Source organism: Acromyrmex echinatior, chromosome 17, assembly GCF_024713525.1.
Source record: "Acromyrmex echinatior isolate Ae372 chromosome 17, ASM2471352v2, whole genome shotgun sequence".
Classification (NCBI taxonomy): domain Eukaryota; kingdom Metazoa; phylum Arthropoda; class Insecta; order Hymenoptera; family Formicidae; genus Acromyrmex; species Acromyrmex echinatior.
Window position 1 is genome coordinate 9,091,514 of NC_141868.1, and position 26,317 is coordinate 9,117,830.

Consider the following 26,317-nt stretch of genomic DNA (forward strand, 5'->3'; position numbering starts at 1 on the left):
AACCGCGAATGTGGCAATCGCAAACATTGGCCAATATCCCCTCACCTTTATTCCCACCCCCTAAACTACACCACCGCCGTACTTTACTGTCGTAATCCACGAGTAAACTCCACATAATGCAGACATACGCGGTAACGCGCCGTCGAAGCTGCCCTTAATGCCCTCTGGTCTACGATTAAAGCTTCCATTGCAACGTTTATATATTCTGATCCCTCTTGAGCACCCAAGAAAGACAGAACTCAAGATTCATACTTGCAAAAGCAACTTGCTATAAGCAACTTGCTGTCTTTAGCTGTTTGCGATCTAGTTACTAAAGATAGAAGAATGGTTGAAAGTATAAGTTACGTCTTTCATCATTTGGAAAAGTTTCTTTTTTTTTTACTATTAGATAATAAATTTCGAAAAAGGATTATTATAAAATTCGCACAAAAATATTATTAGGCATTAAAATTCGCTTTGACCGAATGGTTTGGCCTTCTTTGTTTATTTTACATTTGTATTAAACATTTCTCGATAAATTTTTACTTAGTATTGTTTAAGGATTATTTTTATTTTAAAAAGATTTTATTTAAGTTTTTTTTCAGATTTTCAAGGACGTTTTTACATTATTCTAAGTTTTTATAAATCGGCATTGAGAAACATTCATTAAAAACAATTTTATTAAAAATTGTCGATTCTCAAAGTTCATAAAATGAGAAATGTTAAAAATTAATAGTGCAATTAAATATGATCGATGAATTTTTTAAGATTTTTGTTTACTCACCATTACTATCTTAGATTGTGACGTCAGAGAAGCGAGAAAATACATAATAAAATTTCTCTCTCTTGCAAATATATTAATAACGATAAAAACATATTTCAATGAAACAACACTTAAAACTGATAAAATCAATTAATAAATATACCGAAATATTCATCTTTTGTTTTGTTAATTAATAACTACATACCTGATGGAAATGAATTATACATACATAGCCGAAAACAAAGTAAACTATATTCACAGATGTAACAAACTGTAAATTAATAATACATATATAGAAATAAATATGATTGAATTTTTAAAGAAGATAGCTTAAAACAAGAAGATAGCTTTCAATATATTTTATAAATCTATCGATTGCAAATTGTTTTATTGAAAATTATATCTATAATTCAAATATAATTTACAAAAACTTTTATTGTGTTCTTCGCTTTTGCAGATGCCACAATTTGATATATATGTATATATAAAGTATATTCTGTAAAGTTAATAGTATTTGAGTAAAAAATTATTAAATACCAATTTTCAGTAATTTTTAGCAATTAATATCTTGTTAACTATTGCGAAAATTGCAAAATGATAAAGAACTTTTCTTCTCAGTTTAGTCCATTCTGCTCCTGTGCAAAAGACTTATCACTAATTTTTAAACACTATATATATATATATATATATAATAGTAGTGAATAAATAGAAGCCTTAAAAACTTCGAGAAAAAATTGAGGACTTGTTATGTTTAATCTGTTATGATAATTCGATACATTTTGTTGCATATGTTCTGTTATATTTTAATGTGTATTGAAATTCTCTGTCGCCATGTTCTATGAGAACTGAAAGCTCGCTGCAACAGGTAAGATCGGTTAGAAATCTTCTTCTTTCTCTCTCTCAACATGCATAATGAATGAAAAGAAAGGAACAATAGTAAAATAATAAAAGAAGAATGATGAGAGAAAAAAATAAATCGATAAATGACGTAAGATTGACAGAATAATGTAACAAAAATAAAGTGCAACGATGAACGATAAGAAAATTGCAGGATCTTGTAATTCTGAATAAATGGTTTAAATTTAAAGCATTGTATATTACATAATTCATATTCTACAAAAAAATATGATATGCATTTTCTCAAGACGACATTATAAAATTACTTATCATACTTTTTTGGATTTTAAATTTAAAAAAGCAGAAATAAGGATAATATGTGAATGAATAATTCTATGCCTATAATTCGTCAAGTAAATGAAGTTTCTAAAGTGAATTATCGATTATAAACTCATTCTACTTTTAATCTAAAAAGCTTACGAGAATTGCAATGTTGTGAACATTATCGGGTCTTTGAATCTTAGAGTTTTATAAATGTTTTTATGCATGTTGGAACTTATATCTACAGTAAATCTGCTTCGTGTCGACATAGGAGTTGAAACCACAAGATTTTGTGGTTGTTGGCACGCGACGAATTAACAGTGGCGCTGCACAACTTATAATGCGCTTCGCGTTCATTGTTTAGATTGCAAATAATTGGCCGGGACAAACTTTCGACTCTATCAACAAGTTCTCAGGATCTCTAAACGTCGTTAATTACGCCATAGTCAGCCGAAACTTTTAACCCTGATTCAACGCGCGCTTCATCGATTGGTGGATCCTTAAAAGTTCCTATTATTTCGCGGCACGTTTCTCGTTTTCAAACTCAGTTTAGGCGAATGAACACAATGATAATTACACCGTATATTCGTTAACAGGGCTTAGTAGCAAGAACAGTAACAATCGATTTCGCGTCGAATTCAGGAAACAAATGCATGTATACAGATTCTAGAAATACAAACTATTTATTTTTTAAATTTAACAAAAAGGTTAAGTGAGTACATTTTTCTGGGTGAAAAAAATGGAGATAAAAATAATGGAGACAAATATAAGATTTCTTTATATTAAAAAAAATAGCGGCTGAAATCTAGAGCACTTAATTTAAAATTATTTAAATTTTAAATCTCAAGATCTCTACATACATATACAAACATTGAACATTTTTTTAAATGTATGAATCAAAATCTGGAATAATTTATTAAAAGTAACAATAATTCGAAGTATCACCAATAATTTATTTTTATTTATCTTAATCTAAAATCAGTTAAACTGCTCAATAAAAATTAAACAATTTTTTTCTTCAAAATTTCATCATCAAACATAATTTTAAAAATATTCTCTGTTGGAAACTCTCATCTTTATTTACAAAAACGACACAACTCAAAATGTGTAATGTTCCTTGTAGAAAGGTTTGCTAGGATTTAAAAATCTTAAGAACACAAATAAGTGTTAGCGGATGAATTGTGAAGTTAAATTAATTTACTTTTGACGATTGATTAAGTAATCTTTAATTAGCTCATTCATAGTAATAACTAAAAAATAACATTTTTTGAGTTGTGTCACTTTTGAAATAAGGGAATATCTTTTAGGAAAAGAGAATTGTATACAACATGGAATAATCTGACATAAGTAATTAACAACTCAGATCTTTATTAGATAAGTATGTTATATCCATACATTTGCAAATAGATGCAATATGTTGTCTATATCTACATCATTTATTTTTTTTCTTTTGCTGTAATGTCGATGAGCCTTCGACAATGACTCACTGTAAATTCCACTATGAAGCATTGCTCGAGGCTGTAATCCAGATGGATTTGGAAATTCGCAGGAAGCATTGTGGTTCCTCCGAGGAAGGAAGAGCGTTATAACGACTCGCTACGGCATTCCAGGGAGAGAGCATGGTCCATGATGCTGCTAATGCTCTCTCTCCCCTTGCCGTGTCGCGCGCGCGCTTCGTAACCGCAAAACCTGCTCGTGTCTCGCATAGGGGTTGAAGGGAGGGGTGGTTCCAAGGGGCATGGGAAGAGGCAGAGCTTAATTACGTACTACCTGGATATGCACGTTGGGTAAATTGCTATTAGTGGTTTCGGAGACACGTTAAAATGGTTACCACAGCAACGGCTTTCATTTCTGTCTCAATGACAAAGGGAACGATGAAGAGTGATGAGCGCTGGCTTTGAGCTGTGGTATCGAGGTGCCGTAGGGCACGTAGGATATTCGTTTACATTTCAAAGTTTTGCGATGTACACATGATTAAAGAAAATGTAATCAAGGCAAAAAGAACTTGCTAAGCAAAAAGAAGGATGCTCTGATTCTGTTTTACATTCCAACGGCGAAACAATGCAGATAAATGATTGTAAAATATGTTTTGCAAAGATATTGTTCAACACATTTATTTTTAATACCTAGAGTGGGTATAAAAAGAGTGATTTAGTCAATTAGCCGGAAGTCGCCATTTTGTGTCCTATATGTGGGTCATCTATATAACGCAATTCCTCGTCTTAATCTCTTCTTTCTTTAACGTTGTCTTCTTTTTAACTAACAGTAAAGACACTTAATGTCGGAGCCAATCAGCATTGACGCCACTCTCTTTATATCCATTCTATTAATACCTGTCCTTTACGAGCCTTTGTTAAATATCATGCAATTCTATCAAAAATTCTCACAATAAAAAAGTGTTACATTAATTAAAATCTTAATTTTTTTAACTTCTGTTATAATGAGCTACATATATTTATTGTGTTTAATGTTTGTTTGGTTTCTACTTTCCAAAAAATTAAATCCACATCCATAATGTTCTCAAATAGGTATTAATAAATCGGAAAATCACAGACTTCTATAAGTAGACCAACTTTGCCTCTATGTTTGAAGATAGCATTGGGCAGCGACATATTTCAATTCCTTTACTCACACATGTATAAATTTACACGATACTATAGACAGGACGTGCATATGCATATAAATTAAAACAAGGGAATTAAAACAAGGATATCTTGGAATCAGGTTTATCTCTTTCCATCACATTGAATCAGCAGTCTATTTATATAAGTCTATGTGGAAAAACAATCAACAATATACAACACATTGTTGATAATAGTGATCTTAATTGGAGTATAAGAAATATCTCAGAGGAGTAATTATTTACATAAAAAAAATTGGGCGACTATTTTTAAGTTAACATCTAAATAAAACAATATACTTAAAATTTTCAAGACAGATAATTTACAGGAGTGGTCTGATTGTATAAACATATATCTAATTTGATGCAGAAAAATGCAAAGACAAATATTCGAAGTATTGAATTATTGTGTTACCTAATAAATAGTTTACGTGTAAATAGTTTTAAGAAAGTATTGCATCTGTGCAATGCACACCTTTGTTCATAATAAATCTCCCTTAGTCAGGATCACGATCTATTAAACCAATGTTCTCGTAGGGGCACGTCTCGAAGCTGAGATGATGATTAATAATGGGGGTGGCTGTACTGAACGGTACATTTTTTATCCGCGTTAATACGAGACTACTTTCGTATCGTCGTAACGAGAACGCAGAAGAAGACGGGATGGAAAGAAGGGGGTAGAGCGGGGAAATGGAAAGGGTGAGCCGACAGGGCAATGCATCAGCGGTTAATGAGCAAACTTTAATATTCTCCCGGACTAAAACCCACCCCTTACCACCACCTATCTTCCACCGACCACGAGCCCGGAGCCCCTATGTTCCGGAAGTCGAAAGAGGGGAAAGTGCGGAGAGGAGATGGGATGACACGGCGAGCGCGATGCACACGACTGCCATAATTATTGTGCACCGGAAGAAGGACGAAACAACAACGAATAAGCGGGATCGGAGAGCTTGGGTTGTTTGACGGGAGGGGGTTGTTTCACGGCACGCAAAGTGGAACGTTCTTTTGATAGAATTCGGCGTCAAAGTCGTCTGCGTTCATTAATTTTAAGGGAGGTCCAATTAGAGTGGACATGTCGCGTTAGTCGAGCCTTGATACGTTAAAAAGGGAGCCGACGTCGATGTCAGTTTGCTCGTATTTTCAACGCAAATTAAAATAACGATATATATAAATAAAACTCTACTCGACTTTGTATCTACGTTTGCTTTATTTCATTGCTACGTCATATGTATCTATACATTTGCTCATATTTATTTTCTTTAAAAAATGAATTTTTTTTTCTAAGAAAATTTTTGTAATTTTAAAATAAAATTTATAATTTTCAATGGCAAAGTATCGTCCGTCTTTGTCGTTTTCTTTATCGTACAAATATTAAAATATAATATATAATCTTTTATATATTATTCACAAAAAATTTATATGTACATTTTAATTAAATTTTAAATAGTTACGATTTAATTTAAGATTATAACGTAAAAAATAACGTGCCGTGGCTGCTCTATGGAGACATACTGAAAAGAGACTGTTTTACTCTTTCCATATCTTTACATCGTACGTTCTCAAAAAGGATGTTAAGCTTGAATATGAAGCTTTTTCGCAGGTATCAGCAGGAAATTCTGCAGCGCCACATGAACCAAGGATGTGTTAACGACTTATGGAAGAAATGTGTGGGAGAGAAATTGGAAGAGAAAGAGTGTCTGCTTTGCACAGTACAATAATGATGTACCGTCTTTTGCAATTACTGATACAGCTCGGTAATGGCGATAGTGCAAGTATATACATATATGTATAATAGTGCAGTTTCGATTCGCTTTTATGCAGAAAAGTCCGTGCATAATATCGGAGGTATGATTTCGCAGTGAAATTTCATTATGTCGAATACCAACCGAACGAAATTTTCATTATTTGATTATGAATCCCCTGCGAACATCCACATTAATTCTGGAACGTTAACAAGAAGTAATTACCAAATAACATTAATATGGTTTTATGCAATATCAAGGGATCTTGTCATCAATCGTTAAGACAACAAAATATAATTCAAAAATAATAATTTCATATTTCATCAAAGCTTTATTATTCCTGTATAATATAATTACTGAGAACATAAAATTATTAAAACTTGATATACGAGTATTTCAAAATACCATTATGTATACCTTTTCTATGTATCTTTCCTCATTTTTCAACATTTTTTTTTTTCTATCATGTTCCATGCATGTTGTATTTCTACTTCATTCCATGACATACACGTTATCACACACAGACAGGTCAATGTTCGTGGTGAATGTCGGCTCGGCCAGGTGTGACATCAAGGTCCACTGAGCTAGCATAGATCCCGCGTTAGTCGGCATTTTTCCAAGCGACTTTACGTAAGGGGATTAAAGCGAAATCGAGCTTTAAATTGATAGACAGAGAGAGAGAGAGGGAGAGGGAGAGGGAGAGGGGAAGAGAAGGGGACAGTGCCATTGATCGGAGTCGGTTTCACTTAAATCGCCGATGATGCATGCTAACTGGCAGTCGCGCCCATTAGTGATCGATCTCCTGAGCGGAGATTGTCTATAGGTCCATACATGACCACGATGCTCGTAATTGGCTTCATCGGCATAACCAGCTGTTGTGTCTGGCGTCTTTCATCATTCAAACGGAACAGCTTGTTCCTTCACAGACTCGGCAAATATATGAAAGTAAGGAGCTAATTATAGCCTACAAATGAAACGACATTTAAGTACAAATTTTCTTTCGCACGGAGAAGATGGTAAAATTATTAAATGTAAAGTGCCAGTTTACTTAATTGAGGCTCATTTATTTATTCATATTTATACTTTTACAAAAAAGATTATGACTTTTGTGTCAGTTTATTTAAATAGAAAATTCGGAATTACATACACATAAAAAAATTTCTTGCGAGAAACTATATTTTATTTTATTGGGTTATGCAATTTATCAATTTAATTGTATTTAACTTCAAGACATTTCCTTCTGCCTGAGAAATATAAAATAAATATGAATAATATTAATAATTGTGCTTTTCATACCTTATATTTGAATTATACAAAAAGATATACATTTACAGTTAATCGCTAATTTGCGAGTTGCATGGCGTACTTCGAGGATAATTTAATTAAAATTATAATGATATATTAACTGATAGAGATCCCTTTACAGTAATACATCAGTGATATCGCGCATATTTTATGTAGCTGTACAATGGTCGCATCTAATAATTTATGTATCGTCGACGATGCGTTTTCAGAGAAACGGGTAACCGACATTACATAATTCATTGAATTTATACGAGCAGAATAGCAAACTGTATGGACTATAACGTCATAAATCATGACGGCTTAAAACAAGAAAAATCGAAGGATGAGGGCAATGTAATATTTTTCGTCAAGAATATTTGCAACATAATATAATACTTTTCAATAATGCCAAAGTGATGTAACTTTACTTTAAATATTCACAATAATTATTATTGGTAGGAAGTTTTATCATAAAAAAAGATATTTGCACACATATTTTTAATTAAAAAGTTTTTATTAATCAGAATTTTTAATCAGAAACTAAATATTTATTTTTCTTATTTCAATGAATCCATTAAGATGACGAATTAATTGATTGAACTAATTGTAATTGCCAGATGATGTTACGAGAAAATTAAGAAAAGTAATTTGTAATTTTAATATATAATCAATATCGCAACCTTACTTAAAAATTTAATATATTCCGTGATAACATTACAGTTGTCCTATTGAAAGTGTTAAATGCAATGCATGCATGTCCCATACGAGGAAATCGCTCCGAGGATTCATTATCGGAGCGGTTTCGTCGAGTTGCGTGGCACCATGGAGACGTGCACGCTCTGCAGAGTGCTGTGCATTATAGATTATTGTTGCCCCCATTGCTACACAATCTACATAGATATATGTTATCCGACCGTCTCGGCGTGTTCCATCACGCATTCGCGGCGGACGTATGCGAGCACGCCTATATACATAGAACTGTTATATAGCCATGTAGGTACTAACTTTGAATGATGTGCGATCGAAGAAACAAATTTCCTACCCTTTTATCTTTGTGTCTGTGATTTGATACATTGCGAGACCATTGCTTTCAATTATTTTTATAAAATTAATAATTGATTGGCTTTATTTCATATCAAATAATTTCTCTCACTTTGCGTAACAAGAATGCAATGTCTACCTGATAATTCGATCCCTTAGATCTTACGATGGTTCTGTCTACAGACGAAAATGAAGACTTGTAATAAATAATTGGTCCTAATCGTACTGGGAACGGAACTATCCCATCTCGATGAGAAAACTCGTAGTATATCGTTTTAAGAATGCTCGAGAGACCTTCGCTCGACTGATTCGCAGTTGCTATCATTAATTGGCCGGATAGCAATTTCTGCAATGTGATGCAGTCTTTTCATCGATTTTCTCTTTCGTAAGAATGTAATTTTCGACAAAGACAATACATATTTTATATTGTTAAAAAGTAGAACGTTGTTTTATAATACGAAATAAAAAAAACTTAATGAAGGTAGTCTTTAATTTTTAAACGATTTAAAGTGGTCATAATTATAGTTGTCTGTTTTATGATAGACTATTAATAAATTATTTGTGATCGTAACAATAAGTATATTTAAAATATTGCATATGAAAAATTAATAATTTATTATACACAAATAAGTAATTGCATATTAATAAACTTATAAAATCAAGATTTATAAAATATATGACTATTTAACAAAATAATATAAAATATTGTAATAAAATATTGATTAAAAACGTAATCATGCGGATCAAAAATTAAACATGAAATGTTGCTTGCAAAATATATTGAAAAGAAGTATATACATATATACATAATAAATTAGAATAAAAATATTATAATTTTAAACTATATTACATCCAATTTGAAGTATATTAGATCATTCAGAGATGGCTGTATTAATTAACTAATAAAAATTCAAATACTCGCAAAAATTTTGGCCACTCGAGAGACATGAGAACAGCAATATAAAATTTTCAGTTGCTTTTAATATACGGCGGAAATTCAACAGTGGTGTTTTTTACCAAAATAAAATGTTTTTTCAAGCGAGCTCACATGACAGACGATATTGCTATAACTAAAATAACAGCCTTATTTCACACGCAAATTTCCATTTCGGGGAAAACCCCGCGTTCTCGCGTTCTCTCGTGTGATTTACATCTGGCTTGCGACCAACTTCGCTCGTAATTATCCGCGTAATTCGACCGATCGAACGATATGCTCTCGAATATCGCGATATCAAGGATCCGCGATTTTGGTATTTATCCCCGCATGCTCATAAATCGCCACGAATTATGCAACGCGCCCTACGCGCGCACAAATACGCCACCATGACGCAATCATTATCATGAATTTTAGAAATAATATTTTTCGTAACCATATTGTAAATTGTTACAATTCGCGATTGCCAATTAAATCATTTGAGTAACATCAATATAGTAATATCGCTTCAGATATTTTATGGTATGTACGATGTACATTCGACATACATTATATATGTATACGATGTATACATACACATATATCACGCATGTATACGTAGTATGGCAGTTTACGGATTTTCCCGATGTTCGAAGACATAACCATCATATGTCGCTTTCGATGAATAGCATTTCCACAATATCAAATTACAAGATAGCGTCATATTTAATAGAGAGTTATCGATCAATGGAGAACTAACTTATTCGATGTTCCTTGAATAGGTAAATTTACACTCGTAACGGCGTGAAAACTATTATTCTCGTCGAATATTCTTTCATAGATTTTTAATGAAGCGGCAGATTGAATTCTGCGATGATCAGAGTGGTTTCTTTTGTTAAATTTCTATTCTTTTCTGTAGAATATAATACTACGTTTTTTATGTAATCTTACTCATTGTCGGTGACATCAGCATTGTGTTGAGTATTTAAAAATTTTTTTATATAAAATTTTAAAATATGTTGAATTAAGTACTTGTTATTAATTATACTTAGCGATTAAAAGGCGTTTTATTCAAGCATCTTCTTTCTATTTTAAAGATTAAAAATGATTAATTCTAAAATAAGAAATGCCAGAGATGTAAGAATTCTTAATTTACATTATTTTTCATTAACGATTAGTTATTGTAATAATGTAAAATAAAAAGGCATCAAATTTAACTATAAAAACTTAAGGAAATTTGTCAGTGTGAAGCTACACAAGATGTTCAGTGTGATAATAATGATTCATGTATTCACACAAATATAATATAATTATAAATTGACATCAATATTGTATCCTCTTCAAAGTGTAAAAAAATATAATCTTCCAGTATACACTGAATTCATTTGATGTGCGTTATTAAAAGTGTAATATACATTAAGGGCATCCTAAAGCCTCCTGTTTTACCAATTAAATTAAATGTAATTTTTGTATAACAAATACTTTTTTTCTCTTTCACCGATTCGAAAATCCTTTTCCAGGATTAAAGTTATGCATTAATACGTGTCTGGGAAGTGGAGTCTATGCCTAGAACGATCAAAAATTTCAAAATTGATATATTTTTTACCAATTTTTAATGAAACATGACGTCTCAGCTGTCAAGTCGTGACAACATTTGCTTGAAATGAATCAACCTGTATGTACGAAATAGTGATTCCCAGACACACTATAGTTTACATGGACAAATAACGTTGAATTCTTAGAATTAGCTTTAGCTTTATCGCGACGAATTTATTATACGAAAATGGACACGAATGTGTGACTACATGTATTATAGGTTGTGTGAGATATTGATATGGTAATATATAAAAAATGTCGATGCTTGGCTCTGGTGACTTTATCGGAGTTCGAGTTTCGCTTTAGGATTCTTTTCAGCTGTAATTTTCGTCAAGACTGTAATCTTCGTTTGTCGTATCTCGTCGGATACTCAAACTATTAAGAAAGTCACTATAATAGAAATTAAAAAATAAGATTGTAACGAAGAACATTAACTTAAAATCAAATTAATAATTGTACTGATTACTACTTACTTGAGGAACAGATTAACGATGTTCTGAACAACATAAGAGAACGATTTGAATACGTTGCGTTTCAATAGCAAATTCGTTTGTTTATCAGAAATAAAATTATCAAGTATGGAAGCAGCACTCATCCACAAACAATATCATGATACAACGGATTCAATAGATCTGTGTCGTTCTGTATATTTAAAGCATTTCTGTTTGTATGTTTTTTAAATATAAATTGCTTCTGAAATAATTAATTATTGATTACAAAATATTATAATATTTTATTCAGTTTGAAATGACTATAATCCCTCAGAATAATATAATGATAAACATGTAGGTACAAGATACAACTTGTAATTCTCTTTGTTCAAAAGGACTTCACTGTTTATCGTTTACCATTTACTGTTAATGTAAACGTGAGACCAACCATATGTTACTTCTGTATCCTAGCCAAAATAACTATGGTTACTCATGGGTTACAGTCCTGGCCACAGCAAAAGACCACGAACAGGGATGACCTCAAGTTTCACCCATGGTATAACGGAATGCGCAACTCGAGGAAATATCAAACTTTGCGAACTTCATATCCCGCATCAATACTGAATTATGTGATGCTCGTGATTCGAATCTCTCTCTCCATCTCAAACTGAATTTTGTTATCTCGATTTCAAGCAACTACATCCACATCTCTATTCAGCAAATGATATTTAAATTATCAGACTAAACAGAACAAAGAGGAAAAAGAGAGAAAAAAAATTATTGATTAAAATAATTATTAAAAAATAATCGAAGGTAATTTTAAATTTACAGAAATCCGAACATTATCGACCATCATGGGAGAAACGAGACTCTTTTGCCAGCTAGTAGAGAAAAGAGTCGATTTCGCAGTTTGTCCTGGGAACAATACGATCCAGTACATCAAAAATATTTAGAAATTGGTAAGTAATATTACACGATAGCATATATATTTTGTGATATTTGATACGAATGGATGGATGTTTTAAATATCAAACTATTACCGTGAGATAGAAATAAATTTTACAAATTAATAACAACGAAATTTCTTATCTTCGATTTTTATTTTTTAAAGTATCTGAATTAAAATGTATAAATAACATAAAATAAAATAATATTTTATTACACTAAATATATCGGAGTTACATTTCATATCAAATTTTCAAATATTTATGCTACATTATATTATTTATATTGTGAAGTAATTCAAGTAAAATGTTCAGAATTAAAATAAAGAGAGAAACGAACGTACAATTAATCCCAGTAAAAAAAACTTCTAATTGTCATTGCACTAATCCAACGGATTAACTCTTGTGAACGTCCAGAATAAGCGAAACATGTTAATTTCTCTTTCTCGTTTTTACATAAAAAAATATTGAATGCAAATGGGTGGAAAAACAAAAATAACTTTTAGTTTTTGAGTAAATATCGAGACCATACTCAAATGGTTCATTTGAAGAGTAACTCGACGTAACCACTCGACGTTCGATTAGTCTTCACTTATCCGCGCATGAAGAAAACGCGCTGGCTGCCGAGCTAGCTCGAATTAGAACGGGTCAGATCCCGAGCGAGCTTTCATCGTTTCGTGAAGAAAGAAAAGGCGGGAGATGAAGTGTCGCGCCAGGAACATGGCTTACCACTCGTGTGTAGCTATTCGAGCTCAGGAAAGAGCGGCTAGAGACTTTCCGCGAAGTCATTTTTATTGTGAGAACTGTGCTCGAGCACGTCGTAGATGACGCGAAATGAGCCCTTTGACCTGAAAAAGCCTGTGGCTTATTCTGTAGGCTATCCATTTACGTGTCCGCGAAAAATCGGACGCCTGCACTAATTACTTTTCCAACGTCACTATACTAATATCAACGATATAAGGTAAAAAGACATTATATAGAGTGTTCACTAAATTTACTTGAATAAGCGTGATTTTTTAAGTTATTTTTACCAAGAAAAGCTTTTCATGAAAAAATTGTATTCTACATTTTTTTATTAATTTTTTTTATTTCATTTTTTTGTGTTTTTTTTTCAGTTGTATAGAAAGTATACTGTATATACTACTACCTATATGAAACAAAACTCACTCACGTCGAAGAATTAGATTTGACTTGAAAAAAATTTTTATCAAGATCACACTGCCATGAGAGACATGGCTGAAGGTGCTCGCCATTTTTCATCGGAAAGTCTGGTGAAAAATTGCGTTGAACCAATAGCCTGCATTCCACGTTGCTCGAGTTGACTCGAGTCGATTCTCCGAGACGCCCGCGCGTGATCCGAGAAAAATGTGCCGTGAAAATGGAACAGAAAAGGGCGGATGCTTTCCCTCCTTTCGTGATTAATTTTTTTTTTTTTTTTACCTCCGTCTCTTATCTAACCGCAGTAAAAGCCGCCGGCTGAAATCTTACCCTCGGGGCAACAGAATTCTCACCAGAGGTATCAGTACATCATGTCTAACGTATTCGTTGGAATTTACATTATGAAGATTTGGATTAATTCTCGTATTCTCTCATAAATATTATTGTTGGAAAGGATAATTTTTTTTTATCTTTTGTCTTATTCCCATAAATCAACCTAATCGTATAATTTATCATCAAACTTTTATAGTTTTTATTTGATATTATTTGCGATTTATATTCATATAAGCAGTCCAGATTCAATTATTATTGTGTTTCACAATTTTAACGATAAGTTAAAAATTTTTATCACAATTGTACTCTGTTTAAAAAAAAAATCCAATCGCAATATTCAGTTATTCAATACATAATCTTACAAGGTATAGCAACATGATGAACAGGAACGTCTAAATGCAATTTGAAAAACGTCAGGCATTATCGGAAAGTCTATTTCGAATTTTACGTAGCGAGGAAATTCAATAATCTTTTGTCCCTTCGATTCGGTTTAATCATCGATTTCCCGCAAGACGGGCGGGGCTTTCGAAACGAAAACAGCAATCGTCGGCTCGAGTGGTCGTTGTTTTACGTCTCGGTATTCCGCTTTTGTTCACCCACCCGCTCTTACCACAACGTTCGCTATCTACTTCGCAATAGTTTTTGCCCCACCCATACCTTCTCCTTTGTAGCTACCCTTCCTCACATAAACGTGCTTTGCTTTAGAATCGATTAACCTTCATGTTAGTTGAAATATTGTCCCACCTTATTTATACCGTAATTGTTTTTAACGTACATTCCTCGAAAATTTGATATCTTGACAATTGTTAGATTTAATTAGATGTAGTAATAAATCTACCATTAGATTTATCATTTATCAATCAATAAACTTTACGTCCTGCGTTTTCTATCTCAATCCTTACAATATCACATCGTGTAAATATATGAATAACTGTATAGAAGTCTTAAAACTATTTTGCATTCTCGATATTCTTCTTCAAATAGAGAGGCTTACTTAATTAAATTGAAACTCCAGAATCCTTAAATCCACTAATCCAAAATCTAAAGCCTTCTGCTCAATTCAAGAATTTAGTTTTATAGTATAATCTAAAACTTTTAATACCTCTCTGTTTGTAAAGTAGAATTCCGGATGTCTAAAATCAATAAACTCTAAAACTTAAAAACCGGAAGAAATGAACTCGTACGAAAATGAGTTTCTTTAATTAAACCAGTTGGATGGCATAATGAATTTTTAATTAAAGAAAAAAGTTTGGCAACGTAGATTACACAGGAATTAAAACAATTCCACATATCGTTCTCTTCAAGTAACATTAAAACAATTAAATTTTTCGGAAAAGGAGAGAAACTGTTTTATAATAATAACTCGAAAATCACATTTTTTGTGTTGTCACTTTAAAAGTAAAGGAATGATACAACAGCAACGTCTATTACTCGAGAGATTCTTAAACTTCTATTGCAAATTTCGCTAATTCACAGCTATGTACATGTGGTTGTTACGAATGGTATTGTTCGTAATTAAATGAAATCCTTTTATATTTTCTTTTTTTTTCTCATTAACACACTGAGAGCCGTAAAGCCACGATGAGCGCGGTACTGGAGTTTATATTCCGTTCGTGATGAACGGTGACATTTGACACGGGTGGGCGCTGTCGCGTTCTCATAACACTGGACATATAAACACCTACAAGGTGTTCCATAAGCTTCGTAGTAAACTTGCGTAGTATAATTTTACGATATGTTTAATTTTTGTCAAATATTTTATCAAGAATAACGTGCAAGCGCACATGGTTACACTATCTTTTATTATTATTTTTTAGAAACATTAACATGAGCACATGATGTGTTACTAGAATTATTACTTTACGAAAAGACGAGAAGAAACTTGTAATTGTTTCTTAAAATTTATTACATAAATATAAATAACACTTTTTATATTAATGAAGAAGATAATGGAAAATTAAAAATTTGAATGAATGCCACTTAATTAAACGTTTGCTAAAATTATGTACAAATTTATCAAAACAATATGCTTCTAAAGTTGAATGACGGTTTTATGCAGAACTTGTGTAAACACACCCTATATAGGAGCAGAGCGAGAGAAGCTTGCAATGGCAAGGCGCGGCGACGTGAAATAACGAGCTTAAATAGATTATGCGAAGATTACAAGGCAAGGCTAGCCAGCTTTCCGCGTGTGCGAATTATGAGGCGCCGCGTTCCGGTCAATCGATCATACCTATGCCAATAATAACTGCCAAAAGTTCAGTATCGAATTACCTTATGGCTGAAAAAGATTGGTGAGGAAAAGTTTAATTAGTCAACACAGATGAAACACAGTATACGTATATTTATTTAAAAATTGATTTAATTAATTGAGAAAAGATTCATATGTAATTAGTTAATTAGATTTAAAGATATATTACTGAACGTATTTTTTATAATAAAATGAAAAATTATGATAAAATTACAGATTTTTCTATATTGTATCTGTATGAAAGTAACATAAAAAGTTTGACAGCGATTTAAAATCTGAATAGAAAAAATATTTTAATACGAAGACATGTATATCAATAAAATTTACAAAACAAAAGTTAGCACCTATTGCAGAACAAGTATAAAGAACAAGCTGTTCAGAGGTTACTTTCCCTGTTCTCCTCTTTTGTGAAGACTCTTCCTTATCCTAGGATTAAAGGTGGGATGAAACCTGGGAAGGCTTGATGGTAGCGGCGTCCCAAGACTATCGCCGAAGTATAAAGCGCTAAACAGCAAGTTCATCCGTCGAACTTTCGAAGCCTCTAGACTTTGCTCTTACCGAGATTAGTCCGGCTGGGCCGGAAGTTCTACGGAAAAGTTGGCAATTTATTACAAAATATTGAAGGTGACATCGCCGAACTCATGGACCGCTTTCTACTCTTCCTTTGGCTGTCTCGCGCAATAAATATCTCGTATATTGGCTTCCGTCGTCTTCTCGTATTCATTCAACTTCGCGTTAACTTTGGCGAACCAATGTTTACTGCAGCGTAAAGAGAAATATGCAGATTATAATGAACCGATTAATAATTCGATACAAAAAGTAAAAAAAAAATTAGTCTTAAAAGATCTAAATTCAAAATCTTTTCTCTCTTCTACCATATCTAAATTAATCATTAAAATAAAAGCTCGCAATTCTTTTATCAACGTGAATATTTCTGTATAAAGTAACAAATTCTGCGTGCAAGCAAAAAGAAGCAGAGTGAGAGAGCTGTGAATACTTAAGAAAAAAGTTAAATAAAACCGACAATCATAGTTTATATTGATATATGAATGCTAATTATTGCAGCCAAATAATCTTTGAATAAAGCTTCTACAATTGATTGATAATTATTGGCTCTAATTAATTTCCCTTTTTCCTTAGATACTCGCAGTTGCCCCACTCTCTTTTACATCAGAAACATGTAATGGTATTCATTTTAACGAAGCGTCCATTTTATGATCATATTGTATGTACTGAAGATATATCGTACTATTGCTGGATACGAAAAATGAGAGATTATCATTACTCTTATATATCTGCAGTTCGGGTTGATTTCATGTTCGCAATTTTCTCACTCTCTCTTATTTTCGTTATGGCTATAATTTTGCATCCGGAATTTTCTTTCCGGAATTTACAATACTAACATTAAACTTATAGTTATCGATGTTAAACTTTTGACAACCAAGTCCGCACGTGTTTTAATTAAACGATCGATAAAAGTACCGATTAGAGGACCAACCCCAACCTTGACCTCGACATGTTGTCCAAATCATAATCCTAAGTGACTTCCATCAGGTTTTTCATCAGGAGCGTTGCTCGTTATTCGTTAAAAAGTTATTAACAGAGAAAGTTTGAAAAAATAACATCTTATTTCTGCTATATATAGTATTAAAAAGTATTCTATATTTTTCCTTGCTTACGTAATGGCTTTCTACGCGAAAGGCGTCCCATTCCATCTTCCTGCCAAGGAGCGTCCAACTTTCCACGCGAAGCGAGTTTCACCCTAATCTCCTCCACTGCCAAGGGACACATGACTTTCTATGTGAAGCGAGTTCCACCCCATCTGGCCAAGTCGATTCGCGTGGAAAGTCATACGCCTCTTGACAGGGAGATGACAGTCACTTTGAGTAGAAAATTATATTCCTTGAATTCGTCCACTTCATATCTCTCTCCTGGTCTAAAATTATCTGACTCTTCATGTAAAGCAGGGAAATAAGTATTAACTTTGATTATTAATAACTTTTTAACGAATAACGAGCGACGGCTAAAACTTGTTGGAGGTCACTCAGGATCATGACTTTGACAATATATGTCAAGGCCAAAGTTAATAGAGCTGGGTTCCCTAATTGGTACTTTTACCAAAAGATCTACATCATTTTATTGTACACATTACAATAATTAATCAAGTACAAATTAATGGCTATATAGAGTCAAACTGTTTTCGATGTATCAATTATGAACAAATATATCTATGATACAAAAAATTTGAACATTTCGGTCCCATTATTTGGATGTGATGGACTTATCTCTGCTGACAAATAAGAGGATAATATGAGTATATATTAATATTATAGCGTTTCAACATCATTCTCTCTAACATTAATTAACATTTGTATATTATATTATCGTTGATGATAGTACAAATAATGGGACCGAAACATTCGAATTTTTTGTATCAAAGATATAGAGTAAAATTGCTTAATATGAGATATCTTTTTTTAAAGACTAATTATTTTATTTAATTTGCCTTAATTCCTATTTTCGTATCAATTTTATGAGAAATATATTCAAAATTTACCACCTAAAGTTAGTAATCGATAGTAACTATACTTTGTTGTATGTGAAATTTTTCATCGTAAATGCTGATTTTGCTCATTAAAAAAATGGATTCCTAATATGAGATACAAGTTTTCTTACATGAGATAATATCTCATAACAGAAAACTAAGGAAAAAATAAAGATAAGCTTTTATTATATTACATACAAGTAGGAACAAAGAATTTAAATATTATATATAATAATTATATAACTTTTTTATGTATGTGTGTACGTATGTGTGAGTAATCTTAATAACAGAATCGTTATTTTTAATAACATTTCGTTCAATAATATGCTTTGAGATATTGAATCATTTAGATGCTTTCATATAGAATACCTTGAGTATCTCTGTTACGACTTCCATACCTTGCAGTTTCATGATCCACCAAATCTAATCTTTACAGTTAATCAAATCAGTATTTTCTTATTAATATAATCTTACTCTATCACTGTATACAGATTTTATTACCAAATATTTATTTATTATATAATAAAACAAGATTTGAAGACTAACCTCAATAAAATTCGACAACATCCAATTTCGAAAATCTCTTTTCACAACTACTGCACACATGATCTAATAATGAGTTTTCTACTAAATATGTTTCACTCTATGAGTAACAAGTTCATCACAAAATCGACCACATGCGTTTATTAGTTTAGCAGATATCTCGCTATCTCATATTGGGAACCTATTCCATAATAGACGACCTTACCCTATTTGTTCATAATTGACGCACTGAAAACACTCTATTCAGCCTTTAATTTATACTTGATTAATTATTGTAATTTGTATTTAGCATAAGGAGTCTTTAATTCAATTAATTTTCATTATTGTTATTCATTTTATTGTATTGGGTTTTTCATTGTACTGGGTTAATTTTTATTCACGGCTGATGAGGACTAAATGAAGTTAAAACGTTCAATGAAATTTATAGATTTAAATAAAAAATATATAAATAACTCTCACATTGTACATCTAATATAACTCGTTTTAATTTGTGACCTGGATAGCTTTTGTACTTAATTATGTAACTTACACGAGTGTAAGAAGTGACACTGATCATTAATTTTATATATATATATATATATATATATATATATATATATATATATATATTAGGTGTTGGAATTAATTCGTAGCGTTTTTAATGAAAGAATGTTATTTATTTCACATGAGCATTAAAAAATACATTAATGAAAGTACTTCCCATCACTTGTAAAACGCTACGAATTAATTCCAACACCTAATATATATATATATAGATATTATTTCACTCTATTTATAATACATATCTATCTTTCAAATCGATGCCTACACGATAACTATATGTGCGTGTAAAGTTAGAAGGAAAAGTTTGGTCAATCCAATCGGTACTGTAAACCATACTAGTGAACTTTAAAACCATACTAGCAAGTACGACGGCCTTTTCGACTTTCTTATGCGCGCTCGTGGGTGACAATGTTCGTCCTTGTAAAAGTTTCAGCGTCTTCCTGGCATACCGCCATCGACGTTCACAATATATTTTCGTGATACGTATTTAAATAAGATTTCTAAGATTTCGTCAAGAATTTACATAATAGCCGCGGTTATAAAGTGCGAAAAAAGATCCATCGAAAGTATTGTCATATTTAGAGAAGAGAGAAACAGCGTAAAATAGTTATCAAATTATTATAATAAATCAAGAATGCAGAGAGTGAACATTGAAATGATAAATTCCAAAAATTCAAATATTTTAAGGTCTAAACATTTGAAAAAAATAAAACTAAAGAGAATCAAAAAATTAAAATTAAAAGAGGAAGATAATACTTTGAAATGGATAAGAAACTATATACAATTCTTAAATGAAACCAACTAAAAATAGAGTTCTAATAATTTAATTAGTATAGCATTTAAGTTAAAATTTTTTATTAATAATTCCTCGTTTTTTATAATAGATTCTTACCTAACACTTTACAATCGGCATCCACGATTTACTGTTCTCTAAATGCATAGAAATCCAAACAAACATTTTATCTATAATATATATCATCTATCACTTAGAATATTATAATCTTGATAGGATTTTCAAAACAATTTTGCGATATTAATTTTGCACAAAAGAAAATATCTACAGAATAACTTTATTAGATAACGTAAAGAACATAAATCATCACATGACGTCGCTTAAACAATGCACATGTGCATTTGAATTATAAGACATCTCTTCTCACATCTAGCATTAATGTGTAGATGCGCATCCTTTATCTCTCCCTGCGTGTAATTATCTTAATATATTCTCCAACAAGGGTATTTTCCAACAAGAAACATAGATGACACAATATAATGATAACAATTTCGAAAATAAAACTAAGGAAAAAATAAAGATAAGCTAAAATAATTTCTATTTAAATAAAAACTTTAATGACCAAAACTATTCTATCTCTAAATATTCTCTGCAGAAGACTGTCTTTTATTTACAAGAACGACGCAACTCAAAATGCTTCATTCTTGCAGAAGGTATTATCTCTTTGAAAACTTTAAGAACGACACAAGTGCTATTTGACGAACGAACTGAAGTTAAGTTAGTTTATTACTTTTGATAACTAATAGAGTAACTTTAATTCATTCATGATAATAATTCGAAAATTATATTTTTTGAATTGTGTTATTTTTTTTAAGTAAAGGAAACAATATATTATACTTGTGTACAATTTCTAATGATCGTTTTATTGATTTTATCCCAATCTAAAATAAACTTGCATTGTATCAGCAAATGTTAAAATCATTTATTGATAAAATCGTATACGTAGATGATTAAAAAGTTATTGCCGAAATATAACTCAGGATCCTACATGCTTGAAAAAAGGATTACTCTTTAGTTAATTAGTTTAGTATTCAAAATGCACACGCAGCTGTCAACCACCCTCCACAATCTCTTTCCAACCCTTATTCCGTTCGTCTTAAATGTCGGGACGCTGCCAAAACAGTTCGCACGGACTTGGCAAACTCACGCCCCTTTCTACTCTCCGCTTCGATACATACACATCCTCTTAACGGGTACGAGACTAATGCACGTGGGAATTCTGGCATATTACGACAGGTACTCGACAATCGAGAAACAGCTCAGAACAACTCGATGAAGCTGCCAAATTATAATACTGGAATTACCTCGGACCGGCGAATCACGATTTCTGCCTTGCAATTCTTATTTCATTTTCTTAAGGCACCGTTATTATTATTATGATTTAATGAAATGAAATTTAGTTTAAAAAGAATTTAGACTATTTAAATATAAACAAATTGATTTATTAACTTAAAAATGAAATTTCATTGTAGACAAAAAGTTTTTCTCCATCTACTTACACATCTTTTTTTAAAGATTTTTAATTATTACTGCTGTATCTACATTTAATTGTGACTGCTATTAAATCTCGAGACTAAGAAAAGTTTACAAAATATATGCTTTTTAAGTCTTTATATAAATCTTATGGAAAACACCGAGAATGTAAAAGCTATCCGTGGTTCAAATGTAATTCTCGGATAAAGTTGCACTTTTCAGCCAGCGAGATGCTTTATTTTATCGTTCCGATGAGCACGGATGGTACAACATTGGCGGTGCTTACGACTGCAACAACTTTCGTACATAAAAATAAAGGTAAACCCGTATCTCGGTAAAGGGAAAGACAGTAGATAGGAGGGCGTATCGAGTTGGAGTTTGAGGCGGCGTAACTTCGCCTTTAAGTTCTCGCGAGTCCCTGCTGCAGTTTCCCAACGACCAGCAGCTGCTCTGGAACTGAATGCAAAGACGCAGCCATGTGTTTCTTGTTACCTCTATTCTTGTCGTCATTATATCCCGCTTCCAACCGCATCGCGGTATCGATCACTCGGCACTTTGTTGCAATTATACTGTTAAAAAGTTTGCCGCTTGGATAAAATTAAAATTTCCCTGCAGTTCCTCGGATATTATGTTGATTAATGCTCGACGAATTTCGCATTCGACCATCCATAAAATACTGAATGCGAAAACAAAGAAATATTTAATACAAAAATGTTAAATAGAAACTTTTACTTTACTTCGCTTATACTTTGCCTTACTGTGCTCCTACGTCGTGAAAAAATTTCGATAAGAAGTTTCAAATTGATATTTCTATCAAATTAATGCTTCTGTTAAATTGAAGGATTACCAAAATTCTGGATACATTAAAATTTTTAATTTAACATAAAGGTGCACGGGGAATTCGAGGATTTGAACAGAACCATCGATCAATTAATGCGCGGAAGAACATCGATCAAACGGCAGCCTTTGTGACAGTTATGCAAATGAAGTGCCAATTAATTACTTAGTACCTAATGAAAACCGCGTTTTCTGCTATAGAACTTCGTTTCTATGGCAGCTGAAAGAAACGCAATTTTTCGTAACTCATTGTCAGTAATTAATCAGCAGGTGATCAAATTGCTCGATTTGTTATATTTGCAGATAATATTTTATGAATCAGCTAGATGAACGTATTTCATGAATCATTATCATACATAATATGTCATTCATTTAATACTATGGCATAACTCAAAAATTGTCATTTTTTTTAGTTACTTACAGAAAAAAGAAAGTCAAGAAGGCAAAGATTAGTCTTTATATGGAAAGATATATTTTTATTTCTTTACAGCGAATTATTATATCAAAATTGCAAAATGAAATATTATAAAATTTTAATAATTCAAAATATTATAAAATTCATTTCTTGTTCAAAACCAATTTTGTTTAGTTATGTCATTGTTGTAATAAATGAGTGATGTACATGTCATTATATTATTCAACTTTTCCAAAAGTAAAATTATTAAAATAACATTTCACACATCGTTCCACATTTCGTTTCACATATCTACTTCAAAAGTAACACAATTCAAAAAATTATATTTCTTAGAAAGGAGAAACTACTTTTCAACTTAATAGAAAAGTGAAATATATTTAAGTAAAAAGAATATATGTATCTATTCAGAAACATGATCAATGTCAAAATTTTGTATGTATCTCTTTGTTTAAATATTTATTAACTCTTTTATTTAATTCTTTCTGATTGTCAAAGCATTATAGAACTCTGAATGGAGATTTTTCGATACGTTAAAGTATAATTGATCGTGTTCAGTATTGTTAAGTATTGTTGATACGTTAAAGTAGCGATTTTACAGCTATATTCATGGTGGAAATTCGGTCAATCCGAGTCTCGCTAGCGTTCATTCGATTTTCGGATATCGCAGATCGATCACGGCGATGCACGAACGAAGATTGATTAAAAATCACGGGTCAACAACTTTATCGGGTGATTACTCCGCCATGCTCGAATTTATCTCGCCCGATTGCACTCTCGATACCGGTCTAAAAGGTTTTCTTGTACGATTCTGTATTAATCCCCCTTGAAATCCCTTAAAAACGCAAATCTGAGGACTATCAGATTGAACCATTCGTTCATCAATACAGTTAAAATAAAAATATTTACACAACGATGTACTTCAAGCTATACTACAACACAGGCAACAGTCAACAAGAAGCACTGTTACGTGTATGTGATGTTACAAGAAATAAAAAAATTTTTGAAAATTTTCAAGATTTTCTTAACTGTCTATCTGCAATCATATTTTTACTCCCTCTGTCTGCAATCTGGATTTTTTATTTATTTATTGTTTTAGGCTTTCAGAAAATGCGAAAAAATTCAGAATTACTGATCAACATCTCTTACATTACCAAAAGACACGTTACAAGAATAGATATAATTTAGGAAGGAAATACTCTTTCTTTATTTCGGAGAAATTTGAGTTAAATTTTGCTTGTGCCAAAAATTTAGATTGCAGGCGAAGGTAGTTCTTGCTTGTACTATAATAAACCTTATCAGATCGATCGATACATTAAAGGCAGGCAGAAATATGTATTTAAATGAACATTAAAATACAGTACGTACGATAGCGTATGTGTGCCGAGACTAATGTTACCGACCAAGTTATAAAATTGAACGTAATTTTACATTATGTACTACGCGTGTCTCAGTATATTTGGCGAAACGTGCATTACTAAACGATGCATGGCTCCCGTAGGATTTCTCGCGGCCGCAATTCGCGGCGGGAAAACGTCAAGCAATTTGACACGAGTGTCGGCGAATAACTGTCGCTCGGCTACGGGTCACGGAGATTAAAATGGTCGAAACCTAAAGCATCGATGGTGATGCTGATGAGCACGCTTCCATTTGCAACGGAACACCCGTTCCTATGTGGCGTGTTTCCTGTTTATGTAATGTACGCCTCGACACCGTATGCCGCCTACGTGTGGAGTTGGACATGAAATGAGCATAAATTAACTTGTACGTAGAGATGGACGTACAGTAACTTCCATAGGTCCAAGCAACACTTTGCACTCTTGACGGTCGTAAACGAAGTCACTTCAATTGAAGTCTAAATTACATTGCAATTGACTCATGTAATTGGGTACAATCAACTAGTTCATTTTTGAAGAAAGGTCTTTACTCTCTCTTCTGCAAATAATTTTAATTTTATGCAGTTATATACAGTTATTATTTTAAAAAATAAAATTTGAAAAACATTTTATATATTTCAAACGTATTTCCCAGTCGATTTTTACTATTGTTTATTCATACGTCGCGTCGTCTAAAAAAGACACGAATATTCTTCCAATATATTCTTGTTATATAAATTAATTATCAATTTAATTTATATTACTTATTCCAATTTTAATTTAGGAGTTTCAAGAACGACAAATGGCGCGCAATTTGTTTAAACTGGAAATTCGAGATTATTAAGTATAAATAAAAGATACTTTATTAGCTTTCTTTTATTCTATATATTAAAACTTTCAATTATTAATTCAAAACTTTAATTATTAGTTTTATTATTTTCAAATTCTGATTTAAAGCGCATTAAGGTAATGAAAAGCATAAATTTATAGCTATTTGGTCGATATCGGTCGATTTAACGCACATTGTTGAGCAAGCATATGACAGGGATGATGAAATCAGGTTACGCAGATTGCTTCATTACTTTTTGGCGCCACAATCCGAATACAGTGCTACATTGTCCAGACGAATGCCACGGCATAGGTGTATAACACTTAATCACGGTATTACCATGACAGAGTGCCGCTAATGCAATGCCAATTTGGCGTTAAGAATTAATGCGCTCATGGTTGGGGCTTAGTGGTTGCAGCTACGAGATGCGCCTGTGTCAGCATCAATGACGCTAGAAGGATGGCAGGCAGCGTTATCACATGAAAATTAAACGACAGCTGTCACGCATTTTTGCGGCTGTTTTGTACTGTCGATTATATATGTCGTTAATCGTTATAAATTGACGTCGATGGAAAGTGGCTAATTGAAAAAAAATCACGTATTAGAGTCGTGTAAAGTTGAGGACTACACATTTTTACTAAACGCAATAATCAAATAATTTGAAACTTTTTAAGAAAACAATGGTAAGTACATAAATTTTACTAGAAAGTGCATTAGAAAGTTAAAAAATTCTAAAACTAAATTTTATCAAGA

The 26,317-nt window shown here is 32.0% G+C and overlaps 1 protein-coding gene across 2 annotated transcripts in view; it reads left to right on the forward strand.

Annotated features, from left to right (window-relative positions):
• Positions 1-26,317, forward strand: part of NLG-4 (neuroligin 4) — a 269,767-nt gene that overhangs the window by 211,959 nt on the left and 31,491 nt on the right. For both annotated transcript variants that reach the window (XM_087415318.1, XM_087415319.1), the window contains exon 10: positions 12,359-12,486. In XM_087415318.1, the coding sequence (XP_087271444.1) occupies positions 12,359-12,486 (128 nt within the window). The remainder of the gene's footprint in view (positions 1-12,358; positions 12,487-26,317) is intronic.